Source organism: Eublepharis macularius, chromosome 1 (genome assembly GCF_028583425.1).
Source record: "Eublepharis macularius isolate TG4126 chromosome 1, MPM_Emac_v1.0, whole genome shotgun sequence".
NCBI lineage: Eukaryota > Metazoa > Chordata > Lepidosauria > Squamata > Eublepharidae > Eublepharis > Eublepharis macularius.
In genome coordinates, this window is record NC_072790.1 from 73,874,448 (window position 1) to 73,891,181 (window position 16,734).

The 16,734-nt window shown below is 48.6% G+C and overlaps 1 protein-coding gene across 1 annotated transcript in view; it reads left to right on the forward strand.

Annotated features, from left to right (window-relative positions):
* Positions 1 to 16,734, forward strand: part of DDX43 (DEAD-box helicase 43) — an 87,670-nt gene that overhangs the window by 59,091 nt on the left and 11,845 nt on the right. The window contains exons 14-15 of the mRNA XM_054971349.1: positions 112 to 250; positions 10,143 to 10,230. Of these exons, the coding sequence (XP_054827324.1) occupies positions 112 to 250; positions 10,143 to 10,230 (227 nt within the window). The remainder of the gene's footprint in view (positions 1 to 111; positions 251 to 10,142; positions 10,231 to 16,734) is intronic.

Consider the following 16,734-nt stretch of genomic DNA (forward strand, 5'->3'; position numbering starts at 1 on the left):
AGGGGGAAAGGCAGCATAAAAATATTTTAAATAAATAAAAAATTCTAGCAAGGTAAACAATATTTGAGTATTTTTTCAGTTACCAGTTACTTCTCAATGTGTTCATTTTAGGAAGAGTTCGTATACTAATAGCAACAGACTTAGCCTCTCGTGGGTTAGATGTGCAAGATATCACTCATGTCTTTAATTTTGACTTTCCTCGCAACATTGAAGAGTATGTTCATAGAGTGGGCCGTACTGGTAGAGCTGGGTAAGTTAAGTGTTTCAAATTATATTGAGTTGGAATTTTAGAATGTTACCATGTTACTGAGTTGGAATACCAGGTTTTTTTCCAGCATATCCTACATGGATAGCTTCTGAAAGATGGAAGTATCAGATTGATTTAGGTGTAATGCAAAACATATTCTGCTGCTACTCAACCAGTTGTGATGGTCATATATTCTCTGATGGTCCTGGGAGTGGGGCAGTCCTCGCTTCTGGGAATACAGCTTCTCATCTACAAAGGCAGGGTCAGTCATCTGAATTGATCCCAGAAGGGAGGAGCTTGTCCCAGGGATTGCCAGTCTTTCTGGCTCTGTCTTCTGAGCAGGACAGCTTTGACAGCACTTTACAGAGCACAGTGATCCCATTCAATAAAAAAGAAAGAAGTCGAGCTTACATGGGAATGACTCTATCATCCCCCCCATATCACTTTGAAGCAGCAGTGAGCATTAGAGCCAATAGCCATAGGTTCTCCTAGGTCCATGGCTGCAGCATGGACTCTTGCCAAGATCCCCAGCCTACAGGTGGGAGGACTCCCTTCTCAGAAGACTAGGGTGTGCAGTTGAGTCTGCAGTAGCCTGCAGCACCAACATGGGCTGTGGAAAGATGCCCATAGCAGCTCCCACAGGCTTACTCCAAGCAACTGCAAAGGAGCAGCTCCAACCCTGACAGCCCATCTGAATTGCAGTAAGGCGGATCCAGTGGGAATGGGAGCAGTGGAAAGGAGGAGTGAAGCAACAGACCCAAATAGCCTTAGAGCCATTTGGCTCAATCATATGGGCCCTTTTTTCCTTTCCCTCAGCCGTACTTACACTTTTCCCTTTTGGTGGTAAAACACTTTTGGTGGGAATGTTGGCAAAGGCAGGCCTAGCTACTTCCCCAGGCTCCATTCTGTGACTTGAATCGGCCCAACTCACCAGCCTCAGCCTCTTCCCAGACTTCCTAACAGGCTGAAGGGGAGAAAGTGCAGGATATGGACTCAGGCGAGGATGCAAAGGCAAACCTGCTGCCATGTCTTAGGATGGCAATTAGGAAGGAATTCAAGGAGGTCCTGAAGGAACATAGCCAGAGTAGCTCTGAGGCTGGACCCTCAGATAGACAGGAAGGACAGCCCAATCGGAGATCTGGAACCAAGAGGGGGGAAAGGGATAGTTCCCCCTTTCTCCCAGATCAAAGTGAAGGAAAATAGCAGAGTCCTACAGCCATAGAGAGCACAGCCCGCTGAGAATCTCCCATTCTGAGGAGTTATTAGATTCTTCTTCGACTAAGGAGAAAGGGGGATTATCAGAGGAGGAAGAGCAGGTAGTCACCCTGATGCAAACAAGGCTCTTCTACCAGGATCTGTATACTAAACTGCTCCATAAAGTACTGAGGGTCCTAGAGATTTCGCACAAGACCAAAGGGAAAGAAGAACCAGATACAGATTTCCCAGAAGGGGCAGAGAGAACTTTTCCCCAAATCGGGAGCAGCTTTGTTATAACCCTTTTCTTTCTCTAGGGTAGATTTTGCCTTTAATCTTAACCTTACACCCTCTGGGTAGATTGCTGCCACCAGGAATATTATATTCCAAGATATTTTATTTAAATTTTCCCTTTGGTAATGTGCCTAAGCATCAGGCTCCTTCGTGGTTCTATGTGGTCCTGAGGATAGGAATGGGATATAGCAATAACAGTTACTCTGGGATATAACAAAACAAAATAAACTTTTATTTAGTCAAGAAGCGTATCGGTTTCATACAGATTTCTTCTAAGGCTTCACACACAGTTAGCCTCTTTCTCTAACTCAATATTTCTCACAGATGTGCTTAAAGTTACTCAGGTGGCACACAGCTTGTCTGCTTTCTCTAGACTATATTTCTCTCACAGAAATGCTTAAAACTCCTCAGGCAGCACACAGCTAGCCTCTCTTTCTCTCTGACTCTTCACAGAAATATTAAACCTGCTCAGGTAGCACACAGCTGGCCTCTCTTTCCCTGACTGAGTGTTCATTCACAAACATGCGCAGTTCAGGTTCCACACAGGTTATATTTCTTTCATAAATACTTCAACATACTTAGGCAGCACACAGCTAGCCGGCTTTCTTCTGGCTGAAACTTTGCTCTCTACTCTCAGTCTAAACTGCATTCACTCCGCCCACACTCTTAGTCATCAACCAATCATATCACTCACTCATCCCTCTCTTTCACCCCCACTCTTCACCTATCTCACACCAAGCGTTTAAAGACACATGCACACATTTACTTGAAATCATTATAAGCTCCTTCAAGGTTTCCCCTCCTAGTAACCTTTTATAACTTGATGAAGGCTGACTGGGAAACCCCAGCTAAATCCAAAGCTAACCACCCCATCTACTCTTAAGTTTTACTCACTGTTTCCAGATGCTGCTAAAAGGATCAAACTGCCATTAGTGGATGATCCAGTGACCAGCCTGGTGTCTATTTCCATACTGCCTATGGATACGGAAGGCTTGCCCAAATATGCCTGCAACAGGAGGATCAAACAAATTTTGAAGCTTCTACTACATTTCTTAGAGGTTCAGTAGCAGGTTCGCTTTTTGCAAGAGCAGCATTCTCCTCGGCCTCGTATCTGGCCGCAGCAATGCCCCCAAAGAACTGAAGGATGAAATCATGAAAATAGCACTGGCGACAGCTTTTGCAGCTGATGCATCCTTGGATGCTCTGCAGTTGCCAGCAAGAGCCATGGCATTTAGCGTGACAGCCAGATGCAACACTTGGCTTAGGAATTGGGACGTGGACCCTTCAGGCCAAGCCAAGGTTGCTGCAGTCCCACTCAAAGGCATCAACCTGTTAGGAGAAAGTTTGGACACATACCTGGTGGAGAACAAAGAAAACAAGAAAGTCCTTCCATCAAAGAAGGAAGGAAAACTCAGAAAGAGGTTTCAATCTTTTCAAGACTTCAAGGGTCCTACCCGCACAGCCTACTCCAGATCATTTAAGGGAAAATGGCAAACTAAACTTCAAGAGGGAGAATAGATCATCCTCGTTCAACAAACCCAGTCAGAGCACCAAATGACCAAGGAAGGGATCCTTAGCATGACTATGCTGAGGCAACAGACACAATTGGGATTGGAGGACATTTACAAAGATTTGCAAACCTCTAGCAACAGGCTGTAAATAACAGATTGGTGCTGAACATAGTAACAAATGGCTATTCACTGGAATTTAACTGTGTCACCCAGATATTTCCTCCAGATCCCAAAAAAACGGTCAAATCAAAAACACCGGCTCTTTTAAAAAGTCCATTCAACATCTATTAGACATAGGGGCCATAGAACCAGTACCAGAAGCACACAGAACCCAGGGAGCATGCTTGGTGTTCTTCATAGTCTCAAAGAAAAATGGGGATTCCAGACCTATATTGGATCTGAAATGGCTGAACAAACAACCAAAACAGTCAGGTTCTGAGATTCTTTTCAAGAAGAAGAGCCCCTCAAGCCATAGTGGTAGATACCTTAAACTACAAGTGACCACTATAACTCCTGTCCTCCTTGAATTCCGGTTGCTGTGGGGGGCCAAGGAAGTTCGTAGCCAGACCCGTAGGTTAGATTTTTGTAGGGCCAACTTCGATGAACTCAGAGGCTTGATGAGAGTCATTCCATGGGAAAGTGTGCTGGAAGGGAAAGGAGCGAGTGAAGGGTGGGCTCCTTTCAAACACGAGCTTTTGCAAGCTCAAGCGCTCACTATCCCAGCAAGACAGAAACATAGTAAGGGCTCCAAGAAACCAATGTGGATGTACAGAGAACTCCAGAATAAGCTAAGAGAGAAAAAGGAAATGTTCAGGAAATGGAGAGGAGGACAGACCTCTAAAGAGGAGTATATGAGGGTTACTAGGTACTGCAGATCAGCCATCAGAGAGGCCAAAGCTCAGTACGAGCTGGGTCTGACCAAGAGGGCTCGCTACAATAAGAAAAACTTCTACAGATATGTGAGAAGCAAACGCAAGGTAAAAGAGGCAATTGGACCGCTGTTGGGAGTAGATGGAGAAACTCTGATGCAGGACAGAGAAAAAGCAGACAGCTTAATTACCTTTTTGCCTGTTTTCTCCCTGAAGAACTCAGGCACATCTAGAGATAGTAGAAAATGTGACAGGACACCTGAGTGGCTAGTTGACATTGACAGAGAAGTTGTGGAGAGGCATCTGGCTGCACTGGATGAATACAAATCCCCTGGGCCGGATGGGGTGCACCCAAGAGTGCTGAAAGAACTTTCTAGAGAACTTGCAGAACCCCTGTCCATCATCTTCAAGGCCTCTTGGAGGACTGGGGATGTGCCACAAGATAGGAGAAGAGTGAATGTTATCCCAATCTTTAAGAAAGGGAAGAAGGATGACCCGGGAAACTACAGGCCAGTCAGCCTGACTTCTGTTGCTGGGAAGATATTAGAACAGATTTTAAAGGGATCAATCTGTAAGCATCTGAAGGACCGCTCAGTGATCCGGGGAAGTCAGCATAGTTTTGTCCCTAACTGATCTTGCCAGACCAACCTGGTTTCCTTCTTTGATCGAGTGACCAGCTTACTGGATCGGGGGAACTCTGTTGACGTGATTTATCTGGATTTCAGTAAAGCTTTTGATAAGATCCCCCAAGACATTCTGATTGGCAAACTGGAAGACTGTGGACTGGACTATAGGACAGTTCGGTGGATAGGGAACTGGTTAGAGGACCACACCCAAAGAGTGGTGGTCAATGGCGTTTCATCAGATTGGAGGGAGGTGTCCAGTGGGGTGCCGCAGGGCTCAGCTTTTCAATATTTTTATCAATGATCTGGATGAAGGAGTGGAAGGGCTGCTCATTAAATTTGCTGATGATACCAAATTGGGAGGAGTAGCAAACACCCAAGAAGATAGAATTAAAATTCAACAAGACCTGAATACTCTGGAGAAGTGGGCAGCTGTGAATAGGATGCAATTCAACAAAGACAAGTGCACAGTATTACATCTGGCCCACAAAAATGGAAAGCACAAATACTGGATGGGGGATACACTTCTGGGCAGTAGTATATGTGAAAGGGATCTTGGGGTAAGAGTGGACTGTAAACTGAATATGAGCAGTCAGTGTGATGCGGTGGCAAAAAAGGCCAGTTCAATCCTGGGGTGTATCAAAGGGGCCATAGCGTCGAAATTGCAGGAGGTCATAGCCGCTTTCTATACTGCCTTGGTCAGGCCGCACCTGGAGTACTGTGTGCAGTTCTGGAGACCTCTCTTCAAAAAGGATGTGGACAAAATCGAGAGGGTGCAGAGGAGAGCGACAAGGATGATCAGGGGTCTGGAGACTGGGCCCTGTGAGGAAAGGCTGAGGGCCTTGGGAATGTTTAGTTTGGAGAAGAGGAGATTGGGGGGGGCATGATTGCTCTCTTTAAGTATTTGAAAGCCTGTCATTTGGAGGAGGGCAGGGAGTTTTTCCAGTTGGCAGCAGAAGGTAGGACCCGAAACAATGGGCTTAAATTACATGCACAAAAGTACCAACTGGATATTGGGACGAACTTTTCACTTTAAGAGTAGTTCAAAAGTGAAATCAGCTGCCTAGGGAGGTGGTGAGCTCCCCTTCACTGACGGTTTTCAAGAAGAGGCTGGATGAATACTTGTCAGAGATGCTTTAGGCTGATCCTGCACTGGGCAGGGGGTTGGACTAGATGGTCTGTATGACCCTTCCAACTCTATGATTCTGTATGCCTTTCTCTCGATACAGCTGATGCACAAGGTTGTTCAGAAGATCATAGAACTATATGCAGAAATGATACTAATAGCACCCTTCTGGCCAAGAAGTTCATGGTTTCAAGACCTAATGAGACTCTCAATCATGGATCCCTGGCACTTCTCACTGAAGGAGAACCTGGTAATGCAGGGAACGATACAACACCCTCAACCAGCTATGTTAAGACTCAACAACCTGGAGATTGAGCGCAAACAACTAGTAGGGTTAGGTTACACAGAGACGTGGTTCATACCATGTTAGCGTCTAGGAAGAACTCCACGAACAGAATCTATAATAATACCTGGCAGGTTTCCAGATGTGGTACATAGACAGGGGCACGGACCCCTTATCAATACCAGTTAAGGAGATACTATCTTTCCTTCAAGAAGGATTGGATAAAGGCCTTAGCACCAGCACACTTAGACGGCAGGTGGCAGCCATCTTGACAACTAGGTGTTCTAAGAAGGGAAATTCCCTAGTACAACATCCTCATATCAAAGGTTTCTTGAGAGGAATCTCATTGTTAAATCCTCCACAGGTTCACCGATTCCATATGTGGAATTTTAATATACTACTATCCAAGGATCCTTTGAGCACTATTCAAGGACCCCTTTGAACCTATGGCCTCATGTCTTAGCAATAGATAAGAATTTAATTTTAATTTAATTTATTCAGTTTATACTCTGCTCTCCCCACACCAGCAGGCTCAGGGCGGATCACAACAAAGCTTAAAAACACATTTCACAGTTCAGGCCATTAAGACCTTTAAAAACAAGATATTTAAAGTTTAAAAATACCGTATCTATATAAATATAGAAACAAAAAAAATAGCAGCACATAATCTGGACGACCACCTTTTCACCATCTCCAAGGCGTTTTTACCAGGAAAATATGTGGGAGATGGAAGGTGTCACTGGAAGGGGAGGGCATATACTTTATTCCCCCCAGCTGGGGGGGGGCACCACCTAGCATCAACCATATGCCTGGTGGAACAGCTCCGGCAAAACGCTAACGTGTCTCACCGGGCCCTAGTCTCATAAGTCAGAGCACTCCACCAGGCTGGGGCCAGGACTGAGAAAGCCCTGGCCCTGGTTGACGCCAGGCAGGCCTCCCTAGGGCCGGAGATCTTTAATAGATGTTTATCGCTCGAGCGAAGAGTCCTCTGGGGTTCATATGGGGAGAGGTGGTCCCACAGATATGCTGGTCCAAGTCCGCAGCATTGCATTTTTCACAGTAATTGAGTGGTAATAAGACCTGTCCCAGCCTTTGTCCTGCAGGTGAACTCCAACTTCTATAGGACAGAAGAGAGAGTGCTCCCCTCCTTCTGCTCTAATCCAGAACACAAAAAGGGAAGGGAGTAGCATTGCCTTGATGTGCTCAGAACATTGAGTTTCTGTATGGATAGGACCAGTTATGCAAGTCTGAGACCCTTTTTCTGTCATTTAGAAGATCCTCCCTAGGACAGAGAGTGTCTACTTCCATGTTAAGCAGGTGGATCAGGGGATGCATCATTTGGGCATACAAGGCCAGAGGTCTGGAGCCACCTCAAGGCATCATGGTGCATTCTCTAAGGAGGAGTGGGGGGTGACATCGGCAGCCTTACAAATCTTTTCCATCATTGGAGATTATCTCTAAAGCGGCCACCTGGAAGTCAGTACACTGTCGCCAGATATTATAGGATAGATAAGATGGCCGGCCTCCACAGAAGCAGTCTTCGGCAGGAAGGTACTACAACACACTCTATAGGCCTGGAAGTCATACAGCCCACCCTGGGACAAACTGCTTTTTTATGTCCCAGTAGTGAGGACTGTCCCACTCCCAGGACTACTGGAGAATGGAAGATTTGTTTCACTTACCTTTCTTGGTGGTCCAGGAGTGGAGCATTCTTACCTACCCAACTTTTTCATGGTGTGGCCTCTAGGGAGTATGGGAGCCTTTTGGAGAGTCAGGATGGTAGTTTCACCCTACAAATCCATCAGGGAGAGAGACTTTAGTTTACAGCATTGAAACAGAACAACATAGGCAATTTGTCCTAGAATGTTATATTCGATTTTGTGTTTTACTAATCAATTAGGATGTTTTATACCTGAAGAACATTGAGAGGAGTTCTCTCTATTAGACATGGCATGAATCGAAATATGAAGCAAATTTCATCATGAAATGGGCCATTTTGTGTGTTGCGAAACAGCGTTTTTGGGGCTGCGGTTATCACAAAATTATCATGAAATTCACGACTTTTGGGCCTGTTTCGTTAGCTGGCGCCCATCCATTGATTCCCTAGGCAACAATGGGCTCAGATCTTTTGTTGCCATTGGAAACCCCAACCATAGCCCACTTACCCTTGATTGGCAGCTTTCCTAGCCATTTGGAGAGCTTCCATTCTGCCCTATATAGCCAGGAGCTGGGGGTCAATCCCCTAGGCAACCAAGGAGGTGGGCCTTCTGTAGTCATGGGCACACCAGTCTCACCCCTCCAAACCCTGTTAGGCAGGTCTGTCAGCCAACCACAGATTTCCTGTTCTGATCTATGTCAGCGTTTTGCCGGGGTTGGAGTGGGGGAGTGTGTGGAAGGATTTGGGATTGTGCTTTTGGCTGCTGCTGCTTTAAAGAAACTGAAAGAAACCTCTTATTTCCAGCTCTTGGCCTTGCTGTAGGAAGGTCTTTGGGTGAGGGTGCCTTCCCCCCCACCTCACTCTCTCTTCCCGGCCCAGCTCCACCACGGCCGGTCCTTTGTCTCCTCTGATCCGGCAACTCCCAGTCCCCGTTTCAGTCATGCACTCTGGCAGCACTTCCCTTCCCACCCTTCCCAATCAATGTATTGCAAACAGGGAGGGTGGGTGGAGGAGAGTCTGCTGAAGTCTCCCTGCGAGTTTGGCATCTCTGAGTATGAAGAGGGCCGTTGAAATGCCCCAGATTCTGACAAATCATGAAACTAACAAATCGTTTCAGCAAATGTGTCAATTTTGTGAAGTTTTATGATTCACAATTCATGGATCGCGACAAAACTCTTGTTTCGGGCTTTTTCTTTTCCATGCCCATGTCAATTCTCTATCTTGGTTTCGTTATGGAGAATCATGGCTTGGGAATGGACTGGCAATTCCCGGGACAAACCCCTCCCCTCCAGTATCAATTCAGTTGACTAATCCTGCTTTTGGCGAGGAGGAGCTGTATTCCCTGAAGTGAGCGCTGTCCCACTCCTGGACCACCAAGAAAGGAAGCTTCACAGTATGTGAAACAAATCTTCCATTCTCTTTTTCTCATCTGTTTAGAATCACTAGTGACTACTAAATGTAGTGCAAACCATAGTGGGTGCTATTACACCTAAACCAGCAGACTGTGATCTGCACTCTTGTTCCAAGCCTATATTGAGAAATCTGGTTTGAAGCTGATTTTGCAGTCCTGGTTTGGAAGCAAATGCAAACCATAACTAGCTGGTTCTGATAGAATTGTAGTGTGGAAGAGGAGGGAGCATGTGAGCACAAGACTTGTTTATGAAGCACCAAGTTGTGGTTTGGCATTGTATCTGAACCAACATAATAAACATTTAATTTGAACAAATACAAGGGAAGACATATTCAGAATCACCACCTTGTTGATTTGCTAATTTTCTCCAGAATTTCAGACTTAATTCTCTTTGGAAAAGCTAATATTTCATGCTAGCAATTTGTACAGAGTACTTTTTCTATAATGGCTTGGGCAACACAGGCCACTTCCCTTAGCACAGATCACTGAAGTACTCACCTTTTTCAGTTAGGTCAGTTTACCAAAGGAATCCAAGATAGTGAAAGTTGCTTCAGAGTGTAATGCAAGGGGTTTTTTTTACTTGCATTCAGAGTATTCCCAGGGTCATGGTACCTGCATGGAATTATAATCACACAGGTCAGTGAGCTGAAGGGAGAAGATGATATCACTCTTCCTCCCTCTTATGTTAGTGGAGCCCTGTTGACAGATGTGGAAGAAGAAGCAATTTCACCGTCTTGTCTCTCCTCACTGACCCATATGACTATTATTCCACAGAGGTCCTAGAACTTCCAAGAGTCAGAAATGGTGGCTGGGGGGAGGGGAAGTGGAGACGGTCTTGAACTTGTGCAAGCACATCACTGGAGCAAAATGTTCTTTCAGACTATCTAGAAATAGTGATTGTCTCAGCCACAATGCTTTTCTTTAAAGCCGCACAGGTGAAGCTGTAACTCTTGTGACTAGGAATGACTGGCGGATTGCATCTGAACTGATTGATATTCTAGAAAGAGGAAACCAGGTAAGGAAATTTTTATTTAAGATATATTCCTACTTTCTTCCTGTCTTTCTGCAAAGATTTTTCAGCTTCACAGAAAAGCAACTTAATCAAAAATGGCTTTATAGTATTAATGCCTTTTATATTTAATGTAAATATTTCTTAGCTTAAAAGTAGTGATTAATTTTATGGTTTGGGGTATCAAGGAAGTTATCCAAATAATCGTGTACTTTAGTTAATTTGTCCAGTTGCATATGAATAAATGGTAGTTTTTAAGGGAAAAAATAATCTAGTGTAATTGATGTAAGCATTACAGCAGGTGCCATCTTAGAAGTATTCTCTTCTAAGTTAGATAAGGGAAATGTCGTTTCTGAGGTAGTGCCTGGTGCCTGCCAGGTGCAGTTGTTTGTAAATACTTAAATTTTTAGAATATCTTTAGCTGGATTGTAGTAGATATCTATTAGTCTGAGTTATTGACAAAGGCTTCTATGCACACTTACCTAGAAGGTATGATCAAGAAGAATTTATCAAACTTTAATACCTGGAAAGTGGAGAGATAGATAATGGACAAATGAACTTTGAATTAATACATTTCAGACAAAACCGCCAAAAGCACAAATTAGTGGCAAATGGCTGGTATAATGAATGGCAGGTTGTATTCCCACATGTCCTCCTGGCCATTCAGTTAATAAGCTACCCCTTCTAAGTTAAGCCCCATGTAGTTCATAATTACCTGTCCAGAAACTCTGTGGTGATATTCTCCAGTGCGGTAGCCTTGGATTGTGAATCTATGTAGATATTAGTCAGTGAGGCCCAAAAGGAAGATTGAGCTGAGAACAGCAAATGATAAAGAACTAAAATAACAAGAGAGAGGCAGCTGCCCTCCAGATCTTATTCTGACCTGTTAAATATGTTGCTTCTTGTTTATGTGGTGACATCTTGGATGGTGAAATGGCTGTATTGTTGCAGATTTTAATCCAGTTTTACTCACATTCCTTGGGGGTATTGCGTCTCTTCATAAAACAAAAATCGGATACGTGAGATCAGTTTGCTCTCAATATTTGCTTGGCATTTTAGTTTGTTCATCTTCGTTCTTCTGTGCCTCCACACATGGGGACTGCGCAGGCGCAGGCCAGCCGCCGGAGAATTTTCTAGAGCTTCCATGGCTCCGAAGGGGCCGTTTGTCGCGCGCCTCAGCGACCGTCTTCCCGCCCAAAACGGTCACGTGCTCCTTCAGCGACCAACGGCCCCTTCCCTCAGTTCTCTTCTTGCCGCCGCTTGGAGAGAACGTTTGAGCTTCGCGCTCTGTGCTTGTGCTTCGTGCTTTTCTGACTGATTAATCTTGGCTTTTGGACTTCGGACTTCGGACCTCGACTATTCTATCGGATCTCCCTCTGGACTTTGACAACATACTCGGTAATTTGACTCGGACTGTTTTTGACCCTTCTTTCGCGTGCCCCTGAAGATGGCCTCAACGGCTCTCTTCAAGCATTGTCTCCAATGCCACACCAAGATGGCCAAAACCGACGGCCATGAGCTGTGCCTCTTTTGTTTGGGGGAGACCCACAACGTGTCGGCCTGCAAGATCTGCCAGAGCTTCACCAACAAGGCCCGGCAGGATCGGAGGGCCCGACTGAATTCGTCACTGTGGCAGTCGGTCATGTCCGAGGGGACCCCGTTACCTAAGGCCGGCCCTAGCCCCTCTGCCGAAAGGCGCTCAAAAGCTGGCTCTGTGGCCTCCGCGAGGTCGGGGTCGAAACCGCGTCCCCCGAGTGCCTCGGCGTCGAGAGCGGCCTCCCCAGCGCAGGGTCCGGCGCGGCCGCCCCGCAGCGCGTCATCCACCAGGTCGGATCCGAGACCGACATCGGAACCGAGGATCCTGGTGCCGAGTCCCCGGTCGGAACCGACGACCGGTTCGATCCCTATAAAATCTAAGAGGTCAAAACCGAGGTCCCCTTCGAAGGCGAGGAGCGCGTCGGTTCCGAGGTCTTCTTCAGAACCGGCAAAAAAGAAGAAGAAGACCAAACATCATCGGTCGCCGCATCCCACTCCCCAGGAAGAAGTCATCGTGCTTCCTCACACGCCTTCCCCTCATCTGGGTTCCCCTGAACCAGAGGAACTCTCCGTACCGGTGCCGGATCCGATGGCCTTTGAGACTGTGCATGCGGAGTTCTCTTCTGGGCCGGAGCTGAGCCCGCGCCGTCGGAGTCGACCATCGCCTACCCTTCGGTCGCCGAGGTTGGAACCGAGCCCGTCTCCTCGTCGGAACCGCCCGTCCCCTGCCCGTCCATCTCCGCCTGCTGTCAGCACGGTTCCGCACGGTTCCGAGGAAGGAGAAGTGGAGAGCCTGGCCGAGTACCAGTCGGAATCCTGGTCTGAACCATCGCCGGCTGATGATCTGGTGCCATCTACGGGCTCCCCGTACGAGGACCTCCGCATCTACGCCGACCAGATGGCGAGGATGGCCCAGGCCCTCGAGATGGACATCTCCTCGGCGACCCCACAGACCAAAGACAAGCTGCTCAAGCAGATATACGGTGACAACCCGGCGTCCATTGGCTTCCCCATGCTCGAGGGTATTGAGGAGATCGTGGAGAAGGTGTGGAAGGTGCCCTGTGACCAGCCTCCAACATCTAAGAGGATCGAGCAGCTTTATAAGATCAAGCAGGGCACCTGGCCGGCGTTGGTGAAGCACCCTCCACCTTCCTCCTTGGTCACGGAGGAATTCAACCCCCGACGATCGGGTCACTCCTCGGTGCCTGCCGATAAAGAGGGCAGAAAGCTTGATGCCATGGGCAGGCGCCAGTACATCGTCGCTTCGCTGGGTCTGAGGATTGCCAACTACCAGACCATCATGGCAGGGTACCAGCTGTACCTCTGGGAGAAGTTGGCGTCCTATACCCGGGACCTCCCACCTGAGCAGAAGGCTGTGGTGTCCCTGCTGCAAACAGAGGCTGTCCGGCTGTCTAAACAGCAAATGAATGCTGGGAGCCACGCTGCTGACACTGCTGCTAGAGGGATGGCTTCGGCGGTGGTCCTCAGGCGCCATTCCTGGTTGCGGTCGACTGCCCTGTCTCAGGAGGTGCGTTCCAGGGTGGAGAGCATGCCCTTTGAAGGGGACTCGCTGTTCTCCAAGTCCACCGACGAGACCCTGAAAAAGAAGAAGGAGGACAGGCAGACGGCTAGGTCCTCCTCCAGGCCACGGTACGCTCCCCGGTCCGGCCCTTACCATTTCCAGGGCAGATACCAGCAACAGCGGCCGGGTTTCCACCAGTATCCTGCCTACCAGCAGCGGCCTTACCCTCCCGCACAGCAGCAGAGGAGGCGTCGGCCCTTCAAGCCTCGCCCGGCACAACAACCGGCCCAGCAGAGAGATCAGCAGGGCGCCGGGAGGCAGTACTGACGGGTCACGCCAGCCGTATCCCCGAACTTTTCGGACAGACTGAGTCCACTCCTCTCTGAGTGGGAGTCAATAACATCTGACTCATGGGTCTTAACTATTGTTGAACTGAGATACGGGCTGGAGTTCGTTGAGCTGCCTAGATGCAGTTCACCCCTGACAGCTGTCAATAACACTATGGCCGAGCTGGATGCGGAGATCGTGTCGCTCTTGGCCAAGGGTGCTGTGGAAGAATTGCCCTATGAGGACTCTGTAAAGGGTTTCTTCTCTAGGTTCTTCCTGGTCCCTAAGAAGGATGGGGGCTTACGTCCCATTTTAGATCTGAGGGGCCTTAATGCCTTCCTCAAGGTGACCAAATTCAAAATGGTTACATTGGCGGCTGTGATCGCCTTGCTGAAACAGGGGGATTGGTTTGCGGTCCTTGACTTAAAGGACGCATATTTTCACGTGGGGATACGGGAGGAGCACAGGAAATACCTGAGCTTCGTTTACCGGCAAAGGGTTTTCCGGTATAAAGTGCTCCCCTTTGGCCTGTCCACTGCCCCACGAGTGTTCACGAAATGTGTGGCCCCTGTGGTTTCCTTCCTGCGGGAAGAAGGCTGTACCATCTTTCCGTACCTCGATGACTGGCTCATCGTGGCTGAATCGGAGTCTAGGCTGGTGCAGGACATTGGCTTGGTACTTAGCACTTGCCAACGCCTGGGGCTCCTGGTGAACTTTGAGAAATCCAAACTGGTGCCCAACTGCAAGGTGTCCTACATTGGTGCACTGTTAGACTCTGTGGAGGGCAAGGCCCTGCTCCCCTTGGAGAGGGCTCGGTCCCTAAGGGGTCTAGTGTCCATGTTCAAGAGGAACCGGTTCCAGTCTGTGCGCACTATCCACTGCTTACTAGGGCATATGGCAGTGGCCACCTCTGTGGTGCCCTTTGCTAGGCTGCGTATGCGCCCGCTCCAGAACTGGTTTGTGCGGAGGTACGATGCTCTGCTGCACCCTCCATCCCTCAAATTCTCTATCCCGAGGGTCATCCTCTCCTCCTTGGACTGGTGGCTGTCTGATGACAACTTGTTTAAAGGGACCCCCTTTGGGTATCAGCACCATGACGTCACGGTTACCACTGATGCCTCTCTGTTGGGATGGGGGGCTTACTGTGGTGATGTGTCTGTGCAAGATGTCTGGTCTGAGAGGGAAAAGACCCTCCATATCAATGTGCTTGAACTAAGGGCCATTCGTTTCGCACTTGTGTCTCTTACAGCACTGCTGAGAAATCGTCAGGTCTTGGTGCAGACGGACAACACGACTGCCATGTACTACGTGAATCAGCAGGGGGGCACAGTGTCCATGGCCCTGTGCCGGGAAGCCACGCTCACTTGGCAGTGGGCTATCAGGAACAGCGTGTCGCTCCGTGCTATACACGTGGCTGGGTCAGACAATGCCCGGGCAGATGCCCTCAGCAGGGTCCCTTTGCTGGACCACGAGTGGGAACTGAACGTAGAGTGCGTTGGGCCGATCTTCCAGATGTGGGGTCATCCAGTGATAGACGTGTTCGCCACTGCGGCGACCACCAAGGCCCACACGTTCTGTTCCAGGGCAGGGAGCGACCCCCTCTCTATTGGGGATGCCTTCCAGTTTACGTGGACGCAGGGCTTGCACTACATGTTTCCTCCATTCCCCTTGATTCCCAGGGTCCTGTGCAAGATAGAGGACGACGGGACGGACTGCATCCTGGTGGCCCCCTTTTGGCCACGGCAGGTTTGGTCCCCGAAGCTCCTGCGGATGTCCCAACGGACGTATGTCAGTCTGCCCCCTTCTCCTGAACGGGAGCCTAGTCCACCACGATCCCAGGAAGCTGCACCTGACGGCTTGGCGGATCGTTCCTCCCCTGTAGGCTTTACTGACGAGGTACAGCGGGTCCTCCTGAATGCTCGTCGGCCATCCACTAGGCGCGCTTATGCGGCCAAGTGGCGCAGGTTTGGGCTTTGGGCACTTGCTAAAGGAGTGGTGCCTGACAGCAGTCCCTTGGGGGTTGTATTTGAGTATTTGTGCCACTTGCGTGGCATGGGCTTGAAGGTTTCCTCCCTCAAGGTCCACCTGGCAGCGATATCAGCTGCTCACACCCGAGTTGAGGGTGCTACACTGTTTTCTCACCCACAATCCCGCCAGTTCCTTAAGGGCATGTACAATCTTTACCCACCTGTGTCGGCGCCAGTGCCTCAGTGGTCACTGTCCTTGGTACTCTCACGTCTCATGTTGCCTCCTTTTGAACCTATGGCTACCTGCCCCTTGGATATGCTATCCTACAAGGTGGCATTCTTGGTGGCTGCAACATCAGCCAGAAGGGTCAGTGAGCTGTCTGCACTGCGGTCTGACCCTCCCTTTCTTGTGTTTCATCCCAACAAGGTGGTCCTGCGTCCCTGCCTCGGGTTTATGCCCAAGGTGGTGTCCGCCTTCCACCTCTCGCAGGATATTTCACTGCCTGCATTTTTTCCTCAACCTTCCTCTAAGGGGGAAAAGGCCCTCCATTCCCTAGACTTGAAGAGGTCCCTAGCCTATTACCTGGATAGGACGAAGGGATTCCGTTCCAGTCCTCACCTGTTTGTATGTTTTGGGGCCAAGGACAAGAGTAACAGGGCTTCCTCGCAGACCCTGTCTAGGTGGATTGTGGCGGCCATTAGCAGGGCCTATTCCCTGGCAGGGATAGCTTGCCCGCTTCATGTTCGGGCCCACTCCACGCGGTCCCAAGCATCCTCTTCGGCACTCCTCAGGGGGGTGCCCCTGGTTAACATTTGTAAAGCAGCCACGTGGTCCTCTGCAGACACCTTTGTCAGGCATTACGCCATTGATGTCAATGCGGAGCAGGATGTATCTGTGGCTAGGGCTGTCCTACACTCCCTTTTTTCCTGAGGGAGTCTTGGGAAGATTTTCTTGGCGTACCTGCTAGGTACCCTTGAGTGAATGAATGTATATATGTATATTTGGGTGTATATATGTGTAAATATTGGGTACTGATGTATCACTGCACAGTTTACATAGATGTATATATGCATACTATTTGTTGTTGTTCTTGTTTGTTCAATAAAATTGTGTTGGACTTCACCCCACCTTCCTTATTGTGTGAAGCTTGGTACACT